The 23,934-nt window shown below is 33.9% G+C and overlaps 1 protein-coding gene across 2 annotated transcripts in view; it reads right to left on the bottom strand.

Annotated features, from left to right (window-relative positions):
* FSTL5 (follistatin like 5) overlaps positions 1 to 23,934 on the bottom strand; it is a 289,424-nt gene that overhangs the window by 124,448 nt on the left and 141,042 nt on the right. For both annotated transcript variants that reach the window (XM_051789812.1, XM_051789811.1), the window contains exons 5-6: positions 16,393 to 16,589; positions 3,587 to 3,707 (exon numbers count right to left, since the gene is read on the bottom strand). In XM_051789812.1, the coding sequence (XP_051645772.1) occupies positions 3,587 to 3,707; positions 16,393 to 16,589 (318 nt within the window). The remainder of the gene's footprint in view (positions 1 to 3,586; positions 3,708 to 16,392; positions 16,590 to 23,934) is intronic.

The following is a 23,934-nucleotide window of genomic DNA, read 5'->3' as shown; positions in this document are numbered from 1 at the left end:
TATGTATGTACATAGATATAGATTTACATGCATGGTAATACCTTAAAAACAGCCAATGACTAATCTTTGTTCTTAGGGTGGTTCCTTTTCTACTACTGGAGAAAAAACAGAATTCCTGGTATTTGTGAGGAAAATTTCTAATTAAATATACCAATGAAAAGAAATCCTACCTGCAAATGCTAATGAAATAGACTCTCATTTCTGTTACGAAAATAAACAAGAAAAAAAATCAAAAAAATAACTCCTTTGAATTTTGTGCAGAAGTTTTGAATAGAAGTTTTGAATTTCTTCATCATGCAAAGGTAAATCTTCTCCACTGCCATTCTGAGGCAATAAAAGTCAGTAACACTTGTTCCAGCAGTTGGATGAACTTCAATGAGGAGAGATTGACATTTTTCAAATCCACTACTCCACTAGAGTTAGGGATAGAGGCAAATGCACTGGGAACAGCAGGTATTAGTGTGAAATTAGGTTTCATATATACATGAAAATGGTGGAGATAAAGGAATAAAAAACCCATGAAATCCACACGGTCAAGTTATATTGATGGGGTACTGTTCAAGAGGTAAAAAAAAATTCTACAAACATTTTTTTAAGTCAATTAACAGCTGTGTCTTTTAAATGTCTTTAAACATCAAATAACACCATAACATTTTGGAAGATGATCCCCTGCAATCACTATTACTCAGTTATAATCTTTCATTATATATGAAAATAATTTAAAAAAATAATTTGAAAAAAAAAATTTCCTATTTTGGTTTCTATTTGTTCTACATGTTTGAAAATGTCCAAGCTGGTGAAAAATAATATCTTCCTTATTGTAAAAAGGGACAATTTCAGAAATATAATATATAATCGCAATATAATGTATTAATAATATATAATTACAATATAACCAAATAGAATGCAAAATTTAAATTATTAAGTTCTCAAATATTTTGAACATTCCTGGGTCACTTTATTGAAGAAAATTAAAATGTTTAATTCTGTTGTAGGTGGATGCTTAATTGAAGAGATACTTGTGCGTGGAATAGTGTGTAGAAGATGCGTCATGAGTGCTTCTTGTGTATATTTCCATACATGGATCTGGTTCCCTGTCTATATTAATTGTCTGTATCCTCATAAATCCAGACTTGCCATTACTAGTGACAGCTCACAAGCTTTGCCCTAAGCAAACAACACAGGCCTCTGGACAGATTCTGTCACATTCACTTTACCTTAAGTTAGCATGGCTTGTGTGGAGAACTTGGTTTCAGCTTTGGGTCAGCTTGTGAAGCCATAAGAGCAGTAGTCAAATGACAGGATGGCTCATTAAAGTTGTTTTGATTTTGCTTAGCTTTTATAGGAATATATTGTTTTTGTTAATGCTAGTGAAGTAGGTCAAACTGACTGAATTCAAACTGTCTTGAGACCAAATGCAACGGAACTAGTGTATTTACCTCAAATTTATTTAAAGAGTATTTATTTTATCTTAATTACAGAGTCTAATGTTATGTCACATTTCTTTCACTTTTTGGGCAACATACAATGAAGTGCGCATGTTTTTAGGTTTTGTTTTTCAACAATATAATGAATATTTATGCATTTTGTTAACTACATAGGAGAATGAATCTTGCTCTAGAAATTATTTTCCAAGATAGCCTTATAGTTTTAAATAGGGTCTTCTCCACTATTGTATTTCAACAAAGAAACCTAAATGATTCCTAATCTTATGGAATCTAATGTTTTCATTAGAATTCATAATAAGGCAATGGTTAATATACCATATGGAAATTATTTTTATTATTCAAAAGTTCATTAAAAATATATAAGAAATGCTATTTTTATGTCTGAAGTTTTACAATAATACAGAATAATCCCTCAGAGACACATCAAAATCTTATTTGGAAGAAAAATATTGTGCTTCCATTGTTACAAGGTTTCAGTGTTTTTAAAAAGCATGCTAATGCTTTAAACATATCTTTAACCCTCATGGAATGCTATGTGTGTTAAATGCTTCCATATAAATTTCCACACGGTATGCACATAATCAAGATCTAGAAGTAGAGCACCTAATCATATAATCATAGATAATGTGTGGATGTCTTTCCATAGATGCTGTATAATTCTGCACATTTTTGTAAGCCAAACTTGTAACACAACTCTAAATAAAGAAATTAAGGTATTTCCTAGTGTTTTGTTGCTGCAGATGAACTAATTTATCTCACTGTCACAATGTCCTAACATCTCCCACTTTCTCCCCCCGCCCTTATTTCTTGGCTGTACTCTCACCTCTTTTGCATGAGTCATGGTCTGACCCTTCCCTTCATCAATTCAGGTCATTCAGCAGGACTTGGGTGGGATATGGAGGGTGAATATTTTTCTGCTGACTTAGTAAGTGACTCAGAGGAGAGCGTGTGAGTGCCAGGACAGTGCAAGAAAGGCAGTCAGATAACCTCAGGAAGCAGGATCAAGTTATTTGTAGGAGCAATAAGCCATTTGTTCAGCTAAGTGGTATCGCAAAATCAATCACACTTTCTGAAAGATTTTTAGGGAAATAAAAATCGTCAAAACTAAGAAACTTTCAGGTAGTCTGTCTTGTTTATCCATTTCATGTTTATTCTACTTGTCATGCAGCCATTTTTAGTATAAATTCATTACTTTTTAGTTTAAACTCTGTAAGTTGTTTTGAATCTTTTTTTCATTTGACATCACTTAAAGTGGCTGAGAGCTCTCATCTGCCCAAAGATAAAGTACAAGAAGACTAAAACAATGGGTTGCAATGCCTCATTGAACATACATTAATGGACTAGTCAATGTATAATCAAACAATAATTATAGAAAGAATTGAGCACAAACTTCATCTTCTATGCTGCCAGGTTGTTGAATTTAGAGCAACAGCTTTTGAAACCAAAAGCCAGTTTTCAAGATTCAGTCTTAGGTTCGAGGTACATAAAAGAGAAAAATCATCAGTTCTGATCCGGATATAACAAAATATAAGGATATTACATTTAACACACTGTATAAAAGCTCTCAACATCTTTCTTCTTTCTGCTATTCACTACCATGTTGAACCTTATCCCAGTATTTTTGGTCAAGATGTTTTAAGTCCTATACACAATTGTTCCGACATCCTCTTGGCACTGAGAGAACAAATACCTTGCGAAACTACACCACAAATCTTTTATCTCATTCCAAGTCCTATGAAGACATAAGACATGTAATAGAAGTGGTACATTTGTTGCTGGGTTTGTCAGGAATGATCTTATCAGCAGTCATAAATACAGGGTGTGGAGAAGTATTTTGGTTCTACTGATTATGTCTTGACCACACTACTTGCCACTTTTGCGCAACACAGACTTACCAATGCAAGCTGGCATCAAAAAACATTACCTATGAATTCTCCATTACCAAAATCCCTCATAAATCTGGAACTTTTTATAGTGAGTATCATTGATTTCTGCTACAAAGTTTTCTGCTATATCATGACTGTTAAGTTGTACAGCATCTGGATACATCAAGATTCAAAAAATAAAAAATGCTCTTTCACAAAGGCAAAGCAAGAAAGAGAAAACTGAAAGAAGAACAGGCTAGTCTTGGTACTTACGAAAAGCTCTATAGAACTCTTCCAGAGCCAGGTGCTTGTCACTATTATAATCATCGTATTTCAGCAAATCGAACACAGAGCAGTCAGATGGTTCCTTGCCAAGCTCATCCCGTTTTATTACCTGACAAGAAAATTATAACCATGAAATTGTATTTGAGCTCTTAGAGTTCTCTGGTATAATTAATTGTTTCTAATAATCATTTAATAGATCATTTTAAGGTTGCTGTGGGGCAATGAACTGCAACTGTGTAAAGTCAGGGATTTTCAGTTACTTTGTAATTATTTATTACAGTTTTAAAAGTTAATACCTTTAGGACAGACTGAAATTACACAAAAGTTCTTAGAGTATACAGATAATATATATAATGGGGATAGACAGAAGCACTATAAAGGCACTGGGAATTTTAAATCTGATCTTACTTTATATGTGCTGGAATGGTGATTAAGACACATTCAAATATACTTGAAATAATAATTTCCCAAGTACAAATGGCAGAATGTCTTTTTCTTCTCAGTCTAATTCCTAACCACAGAAACCAAGTGCAGACACTTTCAAAAATAATTAATATAAACTCTTCTTATCGCACTAATTGTATCAACTTCTTATAGGCTTTGGACAAACCTATTATCTCCCTAAAGACCTGTTATATAAGTAGTTGACCTGAAAAGGTTTCTGTTTCTTAATGGGGGTACATAAAATTTGTAAATAGATCATGATTAATAGCTATTAGATTTTTAACTCCAACGGACTTGCCCCAGAGAAATGTTCTTTAATGCGTGCGGCATTTTGGTTTAAGTCTATGTATATAGTAGACATCTGCTTAGATTCCATCTGAGGAATTTTTAAGATGCTGCTGATGATTCAGAATTGTCATTTTACATGATGCTTATATTAAAAATATTATCACATAACTGAAAGAACCAAAACTAATGCAACTCTTTGTTGTAATATTGCACAGTCTACAGTTTTGTACCAGGCACAGAAAAATGGAATATGACTTAGGTAATTCCTAGGTAAATTAATTATTCTTCCAATAACCCGTCTCCCAAAATAATTGTTAAAAGATTATATTTATATTTACATAGGATAATTTCTGGAAAACAGGGTATACAGGGGCTTTTGTTTTTCAGTTGCTCTGCAAAGGAATTGATTCAGTTACTATTCATGTAAATACAAAATAGTTAAAAGAATAATAGAGAATAAAAGAAGCAGTAGAAGAAAAAGACACAAATATTTTATGCTACCAGAAATAATCTGCTATATATTAATATAAAAGCATTATAAAAGATAATCACCTTGTTTGTACATTAGAGAGTATGAAAACCATATACATAGACAAGAAAAAACACCACAAAACTGTCTTTTGTTATTATTAATTAAAAATACATACTACACTACCTGAATATTAGTGCTTGTTATTTCTCACACTTTAAAAGCCTGTTTATTGAGTTCACATTAAACTGAATTAAGAAAAAATAAAATTGTGTAGATCATGCAGTTGGTGCATACCTTTATGCAAAAATGTAACCTGGGAAAAATTAGTAATTCTAAGCCCATTACGGTTATACAAGAAGTACTAAATATGCAATGGTGTGTAATGAAAACTTTAGCAGAACTCACTGAGATTTCAAGGCCTTGAAATGTTCTTAAAATCATAGCTGGTTCATGGAAAAGGCACATTTAGGATGAGGAGTTGTTCCTTTAATTGCCTGAAATTGTTTTAAACACCTGCTTTCACTAGCTTCAACTGTACAAATAAGGATGAAACGTTACACCTAAGGTGTAAGAAAACCTTTTTTAAAGTCCCAAAACACCTGCCTCTATAGTATCACATTTTAAATTGCAAATTAGTGTTCTCAGCTTCTATTCTTTGACCTGAAATCTGTCTTATGATGCTTTTCATTTATAATTGGTCGATTTTATTTAAAATAAGAATAATCATAATTTTAAAAAATATTAGATAGAATGAATGTGCTAATATGATACTACAGACATGTGCATTTTATCATCCTGTCAATTATTTCATTTTCATCCTCAGTAAACCTATAATTTTGATTACAGATGTAAGATTCAATATTTGTTTATGTACAGACATGTTTATGCCGGTGATATACTTTGGGGTTCTTTTGAAAATACACTTGCTGTTGATAAATCCTCCAAGCATGTCTGTGAGGACAGGTTTCAAAAGGTACAGAAGTGATTTTATATCATGATTATCTTAATTATCTGTGATTTGCTGCTAGAAGAGTTGTTCCAATCAGAATTCTCTTGTGCAGGACCTAGCCATCTCCCAGCTCTGCAATGGGACCTGTGGATCAGATCAACTCTGAGATCGAAATCAAAATTAATCTTTGTGGAGTTTTTGATCAGTTGGTTGGGTTTTCCTTTTGAAGGGGTGGGAGATTAATGTCCTGTCACATGAGATATGATCACAACCAGGTACAACTCAGAGTGTGGGGGTTTGGATTTTGAAAAATTGCCTGTTTCTGTAGCATCTTGAAGTTAGATCAGACCAACTATGATATGAAGTTACAACCTGTATGAGACTCTAGCAAAGTAAATATGACTGGTTACCAAGGCATTAGCCAACAGAGAAGTTGTTTAGGAACTTATGTTGGCATCAAGTTCTATAATCATCAGGATCAAAAGGCCTGTTCACAAGAGTCCCTGAGTCAGCTGAGACCTTTTTCATGTTAACATTACCTTTCAACAGATCTTCCAGTATCAGTAAAATTCCATGGAAGAGGATATATAATGATGGTGTGCAAATATTCAAACAGGTCAAGAAAAAATATTAGTATTGGATTAAGAAATAAACAGTGGAATTCACAAATTAAGGCTGTGAAGATTTTTTGTGTTTCTAAATGCTGTCATAGCATGATATTTTAATACCTTCTTCTAGGAAATACAGCCTGTCAGACAATCCCAATTTCATTTCCTTTTACTTATGTAAGATTTAATTTACAAAGACAGCTTGCTAAACACAATATTTTCTTATAGATATTTTTAATTTCATGCACTATGTAATCACAAGATAAAAATAATATGCAGTGTCAATAAGGCATATACTGCATGAATAATAACATCAATTATTGCAAAACCTGAAAAAAAAATAGATGTCTGTAAGGAATTACCAATAGCTAAAACAATCCAGTAGGATTTTTAAAATGTGGGGTCTCATCCCAACCTCTTTTGATAATTTAAAAGTAAGTAAAAAAATAAAATTGGTAGATGGTATGTACTGTTGAGGTGAATAATAATGAAGAGAATGACAAGGCAGCATATGGAATGAAATGGATCACATGATTGAATGTTTTCAGAAAAAGTACTTGTGTTTTTGTACAATGTTATATAACATCTAAAACTAGGAACCTTGTAAAAACCTAATGTAAGAACCTCATACCTTAATGAGGATTAATGGGCTCTGGAAAGCATTTTATCTGAAAAACAAAGTGGCAAGATTTGCTGGCGATAAAGAAGCATTATAAATTCCAGGATCATTCCGTAGCCTAACCAAGTAGCATGATTTTTTGAAGTGTAACAAGGTAACTAGGGCTAGAAAGACAATGGTGGGACTGAATTTGAAACACAACACTCAGTTTTGACTTGCACAGATTAAAATTTAATGTTGAGAAACTAGAAGAGAATTTACCAAGTTAGAAAGTATCCATAAAACAAACCGAAGTCTGCTGAGACACTTTACATTAAGTGAACTGAGAAAAATCAATCTTTATAGGTTTGAGGGAAGGAGAAAGGTTTGCTGGGTTGTTTGTTTGTTGTTTGTTTGTAAGGGAGACTTAGACTTGACCATATCATGTTCCATAGGTAATTTCTCAGGGGAAGAAATAAATATTTCAGTTTGGAAAATCATTAATAGGACAGGAAAAAAATGGATAACACCTATAAAACAGGAAAAGAAAAACCATAGGAACAGTTAACCTTGAATACTGTGTCTTTTAAGTTCTCCTTGATGTTTTCAAATCAAGGCTGCACACTTCCTTATAGACCTTTTCTGCAAGACATTATTTTTTTAATTAAAAGTATTGGATAAATAGAATAAAATCTAACATTTATGATACACCATCATCTAATCAAACTTGTATATCATAGATGATTCAACAATGTGCCTTAAATTTTAAATTCTATTAATCTATTAATCTCTGTCTCTGGAGGAGAGAAGAGTAAAATTTAAGAAAACTGTTTCTTAAGACAATTCTTTAAACACAACTTGTCTACTGCTTGGTTAAACTAAACAGACAACAATTCGTTAGGGAGCAAGAATAGAAACTGAAAAAATTTTTAGTAAGTCATAGGCTAGAAATAAAATACTTATTATAAAAATTGAAATCTCATAAAGATTATCTGCACAATTTTATGATTGTGCCATACAAATCAAACATGGATTATTTGTTTTCAAACTTCTAAGCTGAAAATTCATACCAGAGAACGTTCGCAAATATTTATGCTCACAATTTTTACTTTACATTTCCATAAAGACAGTGAAGTATTTACTTTCCATATCATCAACTGGTAAAAGGTAAAATATACAGCAAGAGTGCTCCTCTGTTCATAGCATATTGTGAAACCCCATAAATACTGAAAACTTAGAAACTTATCTAAATTTTCAAATTAAGTCTGGTTTTTAAAAAATATGAAGCTTATCCTTGAGAATTCAATACTCTTTGAAACATGAAAGAAGGATTTGCATTATTTAGAAAATAATGCACTTCTTAAAGGTATAGCACACAATTATCTACTTTCCATGAAACAACATACTGCTAGCTAAATTCAAAACCTCTCAGGAACTTAGCCAGTACAACTCCAAATTTTAGGAGATTGGGAAAGGAAATCTGATTAAAAATATCAAACTGCACATCAGAATAGATGGTTTTATTCACTTCAATTTGATTTCTGACAGTCACAATGAAAAATCTGCAGCTGTTATGAAAATAGAGCACAAATAACGTAACATTTCCTTTATTAGTCCGCCTTACCTGGAATGTTATCAATCAGTAGGTTTTTTTCCTGCCTGTGATTGATGGTCTTTACATACCTCCCCAAAGAAAATGCTACATAATTACAACTACAAACACAACCTTCCTTTAAATCTAACATGGTCACTCAGTTACGTGTGTTCATCTTCCCTAAAGGTATCTCATCACAACAGGATCACTCAGTGCTTGATAAAACATCAAATATATCAAACACCAAACACTGTGAGAACTGTGCTCCAGATTAATTCTGAACTGCACAAGGGGGGATTCAATTACTTGTTCCCCTATCTTCCACAGCAGCATAACTTAGTATAAATTGAAAGAATTGACCACTTATGAAAGCAAATTGATAATAAAGGTTGGCAAATTGTTTCTTGCTTTAACTTCCCTTAATCTAAGTTAAATCAGTGTTCTTACAATTTACCAGCAGATTCTGTAGGGCAGAAACACCATCTGGTATTTGATGTCTATAGCAGACAGTTTCCTTTGAGAATTTGATGTAGAGTGAGTAAAGATACAGGGCTATGATTCTATGCATCACATAATAGGTCAGACATAGAGATCCCCGGGCAAACGGATATCTGTACTGCTAAGACCACACAAAATGGCACATAAAGGCATGGACTAAATTTCATTTAAAGGTATTATCTTAATACTATCCTATGTTAATCAAGTTACACAGCTCAGATATGAGATTTACCCCCGCAGACTGCTTCAAAGAGAGACACGTTTCCCTGCCTTTCCAATTCCACACTTAGCAGAGGGAAGACCTACTCTGAGTCAGAAGATGTAAGGTGTCTGCAATTATAATGCTGAAGTTATAGATGCCTAGCTCATAGTATAAGGCCAGAATAGGTATTAGGACCACATAGATGGCATGGGCAAAGTTCCACACCTCAGAACTAAACCCAGAACTACCAGCACTGAGCCTGTGGCTTTGGACTTTAATAAGAGAAAACAATGAGTGCAAACAAAATCCTGCACTTGTGTCCACTTCCAGTTAGCACCAGTCCTTGAACCTACCCAGGAAATCAAGCTTGGTCCTGCTTCCTTCACGGCCTGTGTTACAAGGAACACTTTCACAGGACAGAACTTAGAAATCATTGAACCAGAGAGAAGTAACTGAAGAAGCAGAACCGCTTTGCCCACCCTCACATTGGCTGGAGAAGGGAATATGCTAGGTAACACCAGGTTCAGAAACTGGGGGCTTCTATCTTTCAGTCACTAGATGTACTCACAAAATCTGGTGCCTAAAATTCCTCTCATTTAAAAAACATTAATTTTCAGACTTTAGGCATGGACTTTGTCCCTAGCAAGAAAATTAGAAACTCGCAGCTGCAAGATCACTCAGCAGCTAGATTATGCAATGCTTACATATCTCCAAGGATGCTAAATGCTCCATTTGGACTGATGAAAAGACTTAAGGTTGTCTACTCAGGTATATGAAATATTTGTATGTTTTAAATATATATGCAAAGCTATTAATCTAGTAGCTAGATATAGGATAGAACAAATGTAATTTTAAAATCTCTTAGCAGTTTTTCTTTTCTTCCTTATATGCCTTTCCAGTAGCTAAATAACTAATTTCTAGTTCAGCGGTGTAACTCAAGTATCCATTATGCAAGAATATAATGGGAAGTGCTTCTACTTTATAACAGCAAAGGCAGCAGAGGCCAAGCTCTTAAGAGTTTAGTATGATGATCACAGTGTTTGTAAGCTTTCACTCACTACTAATCCCTAAAAGAGTCTCTCTTAATTTTCCCCAGTCTTAAGGTTTCCTGTAGGATACTTGTTCTTATTTTGAATCTAGAATTGAATAAAGCACATATTCAGTTTTTGTTAGATTAGTGATAGCACAACATAGAGAATATACTTTAGGAATCTTAATCTTTGACATATAAGATGGAGCCACAATTCAGGTCAATTTATTGTTGCATATGAAAGGACACACGTGTTCTCTGTTCACAAACAAGTGTTTGTTAGCAAACAGAGTAACTAACAGTGACTGAAGCAAATCTGAGAAAAAAAAGAACTTAAAGAATAAACAACAGGAAGAAACTAATTAAAATGTACTCTTCTCTATACATTTGGCTGCAATTAATGTTGTGTTAAACAAACCAATTAAATATATAATTCCTTCAGACTACATTTTTTAAGTTACCATACCGAAACTAAGATACAGCTCTACACATCTACAGAGAGTGTACTTCTAAGGTATGACATATTCCTGAGATTTAGACATAAGTACACATATCTACATACAACCATAAAGACAATAGTACTTAATTTCCTATTTAAAATTTGTTTCTTTTTTAGTATATTTTTTTTCGGAACTTTTGAAATGATGCTTTATGTAAAGATGATTTATATCCATACACACACCCACACCCCAATCCTGTGTAATTATCTACAAACACACATGGATCCATAACACTATTCAAAGGTTCATTACATTTTATGAGAAGTCTGAATTTTTGATGTCATCTGCAACAGAAGCAAATTGAAGTGGTATGTGAAAATGACATACTTAATCTTACAGTAGTTCCTGTAACTTCCAATTATCTTTCCTTGAAACAATGAAGAACTTAGTCCATCTCCTAAAAGTGAGGGGTTCTTTTGTCTGTTTCTTAATTGGTTTTATTTGGTCTCACTTACTGGAATTGAATGACACCAAGAAAACTCAAAATAAAATGCAGAAGTGAGGATGAGTTTTTATGAAAATGTAATGTATTTTCATTTGGCCTATGTTAACCTGGTAAATAAAAGAAATACATCCAGATATTTAAAATTACAGATACTAGTTCATAAATAAGGATGTTAAATTCTTTCTTTGAATCTAAAACACAAATCATTAAGGAAAGGAAGAGGAAAATTTATTATTATTATATATTCAACTTGCTTTCAGGCTATGTCACTGTGGTGGGGGGAAACTTCCCCCTGAAGTTATAACATGGTAAAATCCCAGGGGGTGGTGACCCTTGAAGTTTTGAGGTTTTATCCAATGAGTGCTTCTGCAAAATATAAACATATCACACGCAGAACGGAAGAGAAGCTTAGTTGTAGTTGGGTTGTAGAAGAAGTGGCCATGTTGTAGGAGCCACGAGGAGAGACAGCAGCAGCCCCACTGGGGGTTGGGCCCTCCCCAGTCCCTGGGTGGGGGCTGCAGGGACTTGGAACAGCGTAATGCTGGGCTAAGTACCTGTGGCTGAAAGCTAAAAAAGTTTTCTCCACCATGACTGAGCGGAGACAGAGCAGCGGCAGAAGCAGCGTCCAGAGACTGTGGCTAAGAGCCAAAAGATAAGAAAGCAAAAGCATGCAGCCAAGGAAGGTACAGAGTTGTCTGAGAGAGCCGAGAGAGAGAGAGAGTAGCAGAGAGAGAAAATTAGGATCTACTGAGAGGAAGTTGGGGTAAGAACTGAAATAAAACCCTATACCCCTCTGAGACCTCCAAGAAAGGAGGGAGATGTACTCCGGCTTGAGAGGAGTTGTAGAGTGCAACATGCACCAAAGAGAGGAGTTGAAAAGCTCAAAGCGTCCTGGAAAGCTAGACCAAGATGGAGAAGGAATGCAGAGGGGGTGACCTTGGCAACCCTCGCTGCTGATGCCAAGCCTAGCAGCCTGAGACAGAGCAGAGGAGCTCTGGTAGAACTCTTGAGGCAAAGGTTTTCAACTGAAAGCTGCCCAAGATGTTCTGACTCAGGGGTGAACCCCCTGAGGAAGAGACTTTCACAAAGATGCCACTGGTCTTTGTGATATGACCGTGGTGAAGCGAGTTTTGTCCCTGCTATGCAGCCCATGGAGGAAGACCCTCGTTTGAAGACGGGTGGCCGAGGGGCTTGGAGACCTTTGTGTGTGCTGGCAGAGATCTGGCTGCTGCATGAGAAAAGCGAAACAGATAAACCTGCTGCCTTAGAGACATTGCTGCTCTGAAGAAGGGATCTTTCCTTCTTCCCTCCTGGACTTTTATTTGGAGGGGAGAAGAGGTTTGATCCATTGTAAATACTTATGTCATGGTAGAGACAATTAAGATTGTACATAATGTATGTTAGTATTTATTTGTACAGTTATTATAATATATTCCCTTTCCCCCATTTTGTGTCTCGTGTGGTTGTCTGGAAAACCCATCTCACATTGGGTTGAGATATGGGAGGGGGCTTAGACTAGGGAATTGGATTTTGAGGCTCTCAAACCATGACAGTCACTTCCCTTTTCTATAAAATTTTACTTTCTTAGTTCAGTAGTGTAAGAAATAAATAGAAGAAAAGCAGCTCTAAGTCTAATCAAGTACAGATTATTTCACTTCACATACAGAAGGAACTTGAATTTCACTGTTGAGCAAGATGAAGCACTCTCAGAGGTTATGCATCTTTCCCTGTTGCCACCCAGAAAATGCTTACTGTTTATAAAAAGGCAATTCCACCATACAGGAATAACTACATTCATCACTGAAAAAATACATTTTATTCCCATGCCTACTCATAACACTTCTGCTGTTTGTTCTCTTCTATACAACAAAAACAATATAGAATAATCAGGTAGTCTGCAGTGATAGAAATACTGGTATTTCATTTACAACTTTTTTAAAATTCCTGTTTGGTTTTGCATAAGATAAAATAGATAAAAAAATGAATCTGTTAACAACTGAATATTCATACCTAACAGGAAGATTCAATTATCTTCTATTATTTTGGATTCATTTAAATTGTTTCAAAGTGTTTAAAAGCAAAACAAACCCTCCAAGGAACCACCTCACTGTACTAGAAAACTTGCAGATATGTTGACCAGAGGTGATGAAGATGATGAAAATCCTGCCTATTTCATACCCTGCACTTTTGGAAGGACATATTCTCTTTCTGATTAGTATCTACTGCTCAAAACAGAGTGGTCTAAAAAGTTAACTTCATCAGTAAGTCCTTTTAAAATCAAGCTACATCTCACTCGCCAACATAGGATTTGGAAACTAAAACATTAAATGAGTAAAGCTCAGTAATGAAAGCAGTCAAGGTAGAGAGGCATTTATATGAGAAAAGACCTGTTCATTCAGCCTGCATGGAGCCACATAATCCCACCATTTTTCTATTACATTTACACTGTGTAACAGAGTTAAAATTACTTTTAACTGCAATTCTGTATTAGTCCACAAAGCCATGAAAAATATTATACCCAGGTGCTAGAATTGTTTAAATAGAAGAAAAAACAGTCTACCAATTTTTAATTTACTGCTATAATACTTGAAGCTAAAAAAAAACCCCAAACACCAAACAAACAAACCAAAAAACTTTCTCACTGCTTGAAATAGTTTTTTTAATAAAAACAATACTCTGGCTTTTTCTAGAGAGGAATATTCATTCTCTTTCATCAAGATGCAAATTGAAGAACCTTATGACTTCAGATACAAAATACATCAATAAAAATTGGAGTGTTGCTGTCACCATTTCCAATCTGCAACTGATTCATTTCAATTTTCCATTAGGTAGGATGACTATTTGGATACCTATGAGATAATAAATGCAATCCAAGAGCCTGATTGCACAACAAGATTGACAAGATGTAAAATTTAAGATGAACTAAAAACTGAACTTCAATATTTATGTGAACATAAATTAACTTCAGGAGTCCTTGTTTTCTACAACAAATACATTGCTTTTCATCTCCCCTTAATATGATTACATCTAAAATGTAGACAGGCACTATCATTTATCACAACTCCGCAGATTTCAAAATTTTAACTGTATTGTGAGCACAACTGAGAGAAATTCTCCTAATCCTGAAAATGTTTTCAGGAGAACAGTAATGTCTGCCTGTGGATGGTTGACCCTGGCTGGATGCCAAGTGCCCACCAAAGCCTCTCTGTCTCTCCCCTCCTCAGCTGGACAGGGAAGAAAAAATAATGAAAGGCTTGTGAGCCAAGATAAAGTCAGGGAGAGATCACTCAGCAATTACCAACATGGGCAAAGCAGACTCAACTTGGGCACAAATAATTCAATTCATTACCAAAAGCAGAGTAGAATAAATGAGAAATAAACCCAAATATCAAAACACTTTTCCCTCATCCCTCTCTTCTTTCTGGGCTCAACTTTACTCCTGATATTCTCTAACTTCTCCTTCCCCACCAGTGCAGGGAGATGGGGAATGGGAGCTGCAGTCATTCCATCACATGTTGTCATTGTCACTCCTTCCTCCTCAGAGGGAGGACTCCTCATACTCTTCCCCTCTCACAGGGAGACAGTCCGCCATGAACTGCTCCAACATGAGTCCTTCCCACTGAATGCAGTTCTTCATGAACTGCTACAGTGTGGGTACCTTCCAAAGGATGCAGTCCTTCGGGAACAGAATGCTCCAGTGTGGGTCCCTCATGGCGTTAATTATTGTGTCTCTTGTCAAAACATAAAATAACAAACTACATGGCACTAACAATGAATTTATTTTACATTAATCTTTCAATCGAATAATTCTATGTTTCTACAATGAATTACAGTAATACCACATAGCACCCTGTCTGAGTTTTAAGGTTGTTTGATCTGTTTCCATACTTGTGAAAAGCACTACTTTACAGTTGATATTATAAATTCATTTTTATAGAAAAAAAAGACTATGTGGGGAAAGTATGTATAGAAAGTTTGAAAATACCATAATGAAAGAATTTTTTATTATTTTAAAACTATGTTTGACACAAAAAAAAAAGCATTGGGAAAAGTATACATGTAGCAACTTAATAGAGAAGCATTTAATATAGGTTGCATGTCAGTATCTGTGATTCTTATGTATGTTATCTATTCATATAGTATTTTCACACAAAAAGTATTATTTGTAAGATATATACAGGCACCAATTTCCCTTGAAAGCTGAGTTTCTGAAAGAGTCTAAAAAGTAGCAGGAAAATCAAATCTTTTAAAGTACAGAAAAATAATATTTTTAAATTAGTCTTTTGAAACAGATTATTTATTAGTATTTGACATGACACCTATATTTGCAACCAGCCTCTGGTCCTGGAAATTGCCACTAAAATTTTAAAAGTTGTCTGTATGGAAATGATAACTCTAGCCTTACACCTTAGGCATTATATATTCACTTGTAAATATTTCTTAACACTGCCACACCACATAAAACATAGCACAATGATCAACAGTCACATCTAAAAAAATCTTCCTTTCTTAAATTTTTAATTTAAGAATAATATCAGACCCATCTGCCTAATATCAGACCCATTAATATAGTGTAGCCATGATTAGGTTCCTCAAACATAGACCTCTAGTAAATCAAAGTACATTTGCCCTAACAACACTCTTTAATAGAATTATCCCTTTTAGGTTGATTAAAGCTAGTGCTGTTGTGCCTAGCAGAGCAGCAATCACTGGTTTAGATCCATATTAGTTAAAGTTTACTGTTTAGAGACTACCATGAACTTTGTAAGACTACTTCTGTACTTCTCTAGCCCTAACTTAGATGAAGCAATTATATTTTATTATTAAAGAAGTGATTTACCACATCATTTTAATTGTTTTCAACTTCTACAATACAGCTATACTCTTGGACTATGCGATAACGTACTGTGGATAATAAAACAACTCATAGTCACAACAGCCTAGAGTATTCTAACCCACTGCCCTATATTCCAAAGCATTATATTAAAATTTCCAAGTAATCAATGCAGAATTTCTGAATAATTCTCAAATGAAGTTTTCCACTTCAGAGACTCACAAACATTTTCTACAGTCAAGCATCCTAAGAAATAATATTCCATGTGTGTATGGCCTGACAAAGGCAATTAAATAGCTACTACGCTAATGGAAACAAAATCTAAATCTTACCTGAGATAACTCATTAGTGTCCACAAGTCCATTGTTGTCTGAATCAAAATAATTGAACATTTGATCTACAAGAAGTTTCTTTAAAGCCATTTTCTCATCAATGGTTTTATCTTTTGATTGGGCAATGTACCTCTGATTTTGCAGATCCAGTAACATATTTTTCACTTCAGTGTATTCAGTAGGTTTACATTTATCCCCTGAAAAGAAAATACACAAAACAAGACTATTTTGAATTTGATTTCCTATTAAGAGTTTAAAGATAAATTTAAAAAAAATTGAAAAAGCAAAGGCTATTAACTTCTTATAACAATACCAACAGGGTTGCTTTAAGAGATAAGGAATTCATTTTGTAGTAGTTTGATCCATACTATTTCCTTGTCCGGTCTTCAGATTAAGGTAAAAAAATTTATTGCAGCTTTAGACACTTTCTTAGACAAAATTTTCTGTGTATAGAAACTAAGGAAAGCTTTATCAGTTTCCAAGCCTGTGCTTTTTTCATTTAGACCATTCTGGAAAGGTTCATCTGAAGTGTTACCTTTGGTAAAGCATTTTGCATAACAGTAGAAATGTAATATATACAGGAAAATGTGCAAATATGATAGAAAATGAAACACTATATATTTCATTATAATATTTGACTTCAAAAAGCAGAAGTTATGCTTGAATACCCATAAGTTAGCTCTACCTTTTCATTTACTGGACATACCAAACTTATTTGAACAAGAAAAGTGGTATTGCCAGAGGAAGAGAAAGGATATCTTTGGCAAGATCTGGTTTATTCCTTTCATTATCAAGTCTTCTATAAAGCGGAAATTGCTACAGCAAGTGTCCTACATATAGTAATTACAGTCAGTACTTACTCTAAACCAAAGCACAAAATAGTGTATGCCTACTATTCTCTTAGATCAGTTGCTGCATATTTTAAATTGAATAGACAAACTGTTCAGAAGGGCTTGGGATTTTTTTTATTAAAATAACCTTAGGATTTCAAACGGTTTTATAAGAGGAAATATGTAAATGCATACCAGCAAAATACCATGTATCTGTTGCAAATATATATTGACAGTTACCTACTTCTTCAAGTAGTGAAGTCAAGGCTAGAGCAATACATTGATTAGCAAAGAAAGCTATTTTGCATTCTTCTTTTTAGACACTATGCTGAAGATATGAGTATTAATGAGAAACAACTATTTATCTCACCAAAACTGCTTAGGTAGTTGTTTTGTTTTGCAAGTGGATCCCATTTATTATACATCATACTTACATTTATGAGACTGGCATTTATTATTCTAGTCTATTTAATGGTATATGTATTATTACGATGACTGTACCACATGAACACCTCCATAACTATTTCATAAGGTAGGGAGAGAAAAAGTTCCTAAATGCTTCTCACTATCCTAGTGAGACTCAGATCCAAAAGGGAAGGATTTGTGACAGAAATTAAATCGAGGAAGCAGATAACCTTTTTTTCAGAATCAAAAGCACTCCAGCCTTTTTGTTTGTTTGATTGTTTCTTCTAAAAGCCACCATTGTTACACAGCTATCTAAGTAGCAGAAATAAACCAACCCAAGTGGTATTTAACTGACAGACTAAGCTACACACACTATTTGCATATTTGTCCTCACCTGGCAGAGGCATGGAGTTGAGGTCATACAATTGGTAAGAGCTGAGTTCTGTGTGACTGCTTTTCAGGGGTCTAATGCAGAAATACTCAGTAGGGAAACATGTTTATTCCTCAGGCATTCTGAAGCTGCAGTGAGCAAACCTTTCCATCTGAATGGATGCAGGCTCCAGGTGTTGGGGAGGGAAAAGAGCACTTAACTTTAACATACTCTAATTCATTTGGGTGAACTCCAAAAGACTGGGCCAGAAAACAAGTATCATCTTTGTCTCCCCTAAATAACTTTTCTGGCTGTGCTATCCTCAGAGAGACAGTTTGGCTTCACTCTGCTGCAACTGATGACTAAGACCATTTTGCCTATGGTCCTGGAAGGGATTGGGCAATGGGGAAGACAAGACAAATCCTATTAGATAGTATAGTTGTCAGACCTAGTTATCACATTCAGATTTTCGCCCCTGTAAATTATTCCTGTTCAAACAATCTCATTCTGCAATTCTAAAACTGCAAGGAGCTATTTCTACCTTAGAGATACACAACATAAGTAAAGCAGTTTATTTCTTAATAATATCTATTAAATCATGGATTTGTAACAGCAGCATTGATGAGATGCTACATGTCTGAGTTCAAAAAAGAAATGGAAAATGAAAAAAATATTCACACTGACAATCTTTTTTTTCCTTGAGGCAAGGGACAATGTCTCTCACTTTAACGACTGATCAAGAATTCAAAAGAGGTTGTCATCTCTGCAAAGGTAACGATCATACTAATGTTCATTAGAATATTGACAATTACTTATTTATTTATTTACTTATTTATTTATTCTAGACAACTTCTGCATGAATTGAACAAATATCTCCATGAATGATTGTACAAACCATGTAAACATAGAGGAAAAAATTAGAATTTCTGTATGACATGACCACAAAAAGCACTGTAATAATTAGTTGTTTTTCCTACTTTTATCTCAAAGCAGAGATAATGGAAAAAAAAATTAAAGGAATTTCAATCATAGTCCAGTAAAGACATTTTAATGCGCTTTAGATGTTCACTTTAGATCTCAAGCTTAAGGAAAAATGAACTAATGTATTCTCTCACAGTGGCTGTTCAGAGAGACAAGAAAGAATACAGACAACATATTTTCTACAGCATTTCTTTTTTTATATGCTTCTCATTGCAAAACATGAACTTCCGTAACTAGTATTATAGTCCTATAAGAACACATAGTTATATATTACATGTTTATCAACTATTTTTATGTATTTCCAGAAGTGAAGAGTATTTGTACCAACTTTTTTAATATAAAACATAAATGCTGTCTAATACAAAATCATCTGAGAGATTGCTATTGCCACAAGTTAGAGTACTTCTTGTAGAATAACTCCATTCATAACTTAAGAACAGAAGGCTGTTAAGCATTTAGTTCACACACTCCACCTAGTTAAGCTGTGTCAACAAAATATCTTAAATTACATTGTGTTAGTGTATATAAATTTTTTATTTCCTCATCAGTGAAAAAATGCAATTTCACAAGACTAAGTTACTAAAATCTGTCACAGGTGTTCTACACTAAGATAACTTTTCATTTTTATTTTTCCTGTTCCTGTTATGTCCTTTGGAAATATTTTTAACCAGTAAAGTAGCTTAAACTTAGCAGTATACTGTATTAACTACTAACAGAAAATATTCACTAATGTTACTAATGAAAATAGAATTAAGGGAAGATTATATTTAATTATGTAGAATGTAGCTTTTTTTTATAGATGTTGAAATATTAATCATTGGCTTCTAGTATGAAGGGTTTATGTCTGCTAGAGCCCAGTGTGATTCTCTTAGTGCTTCACTAACTTGTTTGAAAGCAAGTCCTCATGATGAAAATACCTTGAAAACCTGAAGTGGAAAAATAATAACCTGCAAAAATAACCTGAACTATTTTTCCTTCCAACATAGTGTAAAAGTTATCCACTTGATAACATCCACTAGATGTTCAGGGGTCTGGGTAGACACAGGGTGCATTCTGCACACAAGGAGTGATTAGTTACCTTTCCGGTTCCCCTGCCTTATCATACTGATGGAGAATATCCAAATTTAATGTTTGCTATAAAAGCTAGGTGATATGTTTAGCTATTATAAGTATGTAAGTAAAAGTAGACATCACTTGCAAATACCAGTTGTTTAAGAAAATGGTGAGAAGATTTTTTTTTAAAATTGAAGCAAATGAAAAAGAGAGAATATAGAGAAAAGCACTGTCTGTTACTTCTAGTACATATACTTAAGTGCAGGAACTTACACTCCTCAAAAAGAGCATGAGCACAGTATAGCAATTCTACCACAATATATACATCCATTATTTCTTTCCTATTACCACTTTAGTTTTCATCACGTATTTCAGCAAAGTAACCTGTTACAACAGAATTACTATATTACTTATATTTTGATCTACCACCCACCTTTCAAATATTACTATGCATTCTCACAATACACTTCAGGCTGGTGAGAGATGAACCTTTAGTTTATGATCTAAGCTAATTACAGTTGTCGTAAATCAGGTTTCCACAGCTATTCTACATTAAAACACTTTCATTTCCTACATAATTGAGAGTAGTCTTTACACCAACGTTTCGAATGTAAGGACAAACACGATCGATGGATGCTGCTGACAGATAAGGGGATCACAAGGAAGCAATGAGACACTCCTAGTCAACACAATGCATAATTTTGTTAACAAATCGCCCTCTTATCTCATTGTCATGACTACCTTTTACTGCAATATTTGAGTAAATGTGAAGCAGATGTTTAAACAAGAATGAGGCTCTTTTTACAGGAGATCTCCCCCAGGCTGGAGTAGCAGCACAGAGAAAAACTCAGTTGCTTTATTTATGTTCTAATTTAGTAAGCATTAGTTGTGAAATAGTTGTCTCAATGACACAAAGATGGCAAATGGGGATTAAATATGCCAACTTTTATAGCAAGGAAAAGTAATTTATGCTTAACATAATTGAGAAAGAAACTACTGGGAATATACTACAATTATAGTACTTCTAAAAAGACCTACTAAATTCTATATAATCACATACATACATGAAAGAGTAACCAACACACTGTGCATAATTTACTAACTTAATTCAGTGTTCTAGTTTTTTTTTCTTCCATTTTTGAACTAGGTTTCCTACAAAAAACAATAGATAATTTCTGAAAAATTACTAAAAAACAATAATAGACCAAGAAAACATAAAATTTGCTCTTCTGTTTGTTTCATTCATGAAAAGGACTAATTCTGCTACACAGCATTTTCTGTAGAAAAAAAAAGAAAAAAGAACAAACTAAGTAAAAAACCTCTGCTATGATTTATTTCACAAGTTTTCTGACATTGTCTCTGCAATCATAGAAGGTGTGCACAAACCTAAAAGTGACAAAACAAACACACTGGAATCTAACTCCGATTCTCCAGTCCCATATCGCGCAACTTCTGAAGTAGTGATTTTCCTAGGGCAAAAATAGTAGAAAAGTGAAAACATTTGCTGTTTCTTTCCATTCAGTACAACAGTTTTGTAGATGTATCTCTGTTACCTAGGAAACAGCTGTAAGTTAGATTTTGTGTGCTATTGTCCTTCTAGACAGTATTGAATAGATGGTATCTACCCATAACAGGAGAAAATTCTGTTTGACGACTAGTCTTATTTAATTTACAAGAGAAAGCTATATATGCAAATTAATTAGTTGCTTATGAAAACATGGCAAATGAATATACACATTCTTAGAAAAATATTAAAGAATCAGTTAAGATAATAGTTTAGGGAACACTCCTTAAATCCAAAGCCAGATATCAGATTCTTTTATTTTGTAGTTTTCATAAAAATGAAGAGAAGAAAAGAATGAACGTATCATTTAAAAATCATAGTAAATCTGTTCTCAGGTCTTTCACCACATTCATGGTTAATACAGGCACTTTAACCTTTCCTTTCCTAAGCATCCCCATTTACATAGCAGGAACAACTCCTATGTCAGAGAGCTATTGAATCATTTATATTCATGGTGTGTCTACCTCTGTAAAAGTAATCAGTGGTTGAGATACAACTGGATTCTGAGATACTTATGATTTTGAACTAAGTTTTGTCTGTATAGCACAAATAGTTTCCAAAAAGCCATTTTTCTTTTAAAATTAAAATATCTTTGGATCTACCAGAAATGGCAGCTAGTTTTCAGTGGACCATAACACATATGAACAGTTTTAAGTAATCCACAACCAATATATATATAAATTAGCTTTTTGGAAATGGAATAGACCTGATAAGCAACAAGCCTACTTTTAACTTTCCACATGCATCTAATTAGCCAAAACAATTCACTGCAAAATTACAAATCATATGTCATGGAGCAAAACTGAGAAATTAATCACAGATAGTATACATATCTATACATACACACATATATAAACTAATACAGATATGTACAAATACCCCACATGCACAGGATGAAGAAATCACTACACATGCGTCTGATATCAATTCAATTTCTGATGTATCACTAGAAACAACTTGAAGGTCTTCATCCATTCAGCTATTTTTCAAGATCTATCTATAGATGAAGCATGGAGGTTGTAGTCTTACTTGTAGCCCTAACTAATAAAGACGAGTTTTAAACCACCAAAATTGCTTGGGTTTATCTGAGAGAAACTTTAGGTTGAGATATCATTTCACAATATCTTATTTTCCAATATCAAACTCTCATTTTCCAAATCTGGAGCTCAAGTTTTGACCCTTATTCCCTGGTCTCCACTGAAGCTCTGGAACCACACTTATGTCATCTGTACATAAATGTAACTTTTGACCTCGGGTCTATAGCTTCAGGCAGGTGGAGAGGAAAGCTTTACACTCAAACCAGATAAATGGGGATTAACATCAAAACTTTTCCCTGTTGTAGCTATGTTTTAGATAAAAAGTGAGAATTTTCTACCATTTTCTTAAAAACATGAGAGTTCAGGGCTGCAAATTTTGGCCATGTAGCTTCTCAGCTTTACACATTCAGGGTGCCTGAAAAAAAAAAAAAAAGGAGGGAGAAAAAAAATAAAAAAAATTTACATTTTTAATATCTCTAGGTTTGGCTTCTGGGTTTTTTTTGGGGGGGCTAAGTTGTATTATACAGCACTCCATCAGCAGATGTGCTGCTTTTTGTCTTGTTATGTAGCATCCATACTTTCCAATGGCATACAAAATCATCTAAGTCTAAATTCAGCATTACTGTCAAAGTTAGATACTTGGATGTTAAGGACTTCAGTTATTCAATTATTTTTGTAAATAGGTTTAAGCACATACAAGAATTGTTAAGAACATTCAACATGGTTGTCTGTTTTTATGTGATACATGTATAAAAATACCTCCCACATAAAAAAACACCCAACTATCCAGAGATGGGCACACAAATACAAAATTTTAAAGTTATATCTGTCAATGTGCTTAGGAAAATACTTCTAAGTGAATACCTTAGCTGGTATATAAAATAGAAATGAAGCTAGCTTATAAAAGCCTTAGTTGCACTTTGTAAATAAGGAATAATGTTGTCCTTCCTCAAATACTACCAGTTGAAATGCTCTTAATCATTCTGATTTTTCCAAAATTAAAATCATAAGATCATAATACAGAAGTAATAATTATTGGGTGATAAGACACCTAGAAGCAGTTTTTCAGTCTTAAACAATCAACAGATCAGATAAACTATTCAGATTTTCCTTATAGAAATACGACTTAGGTTAAATAACAGTAGAAGTTGAATAAATTTCCAAGAAGAAAATAGAAAAAATAGGTAATACTATTTCAATTTTTTCTTTTTCAGGACCAGTTAGAGCAAACATATGAAGTGAGAAAGACTAAAATCAAAAAAGTAACTACAAAATGAAGCAAAGTACCAAAATCAGCATTTG

The sequence above is a fragment of the Manacus candei genome, unplaced genomic scaffold, assembly GCF_025592945.1.
Source record: "Manacus candei isolate 608988 ecotype Guabito, Panama unplaced genomic scaffold, ASM2559294v1 h1tg000028l, whole genome shotgun sequence".
In the NCBI taxonomy this organism is placed as follows: domain Eukaryota; kingdom Metazoa; phylum Chordata; class Aves; order Passeriformes; family Pipridae; genus Manacus; species Manacus candei.
The sequence above is the reverse complement of the archived record's forward strand: the minus strand, read 5'-3'. Positions and strand labels throughout refer to the sequence as shown.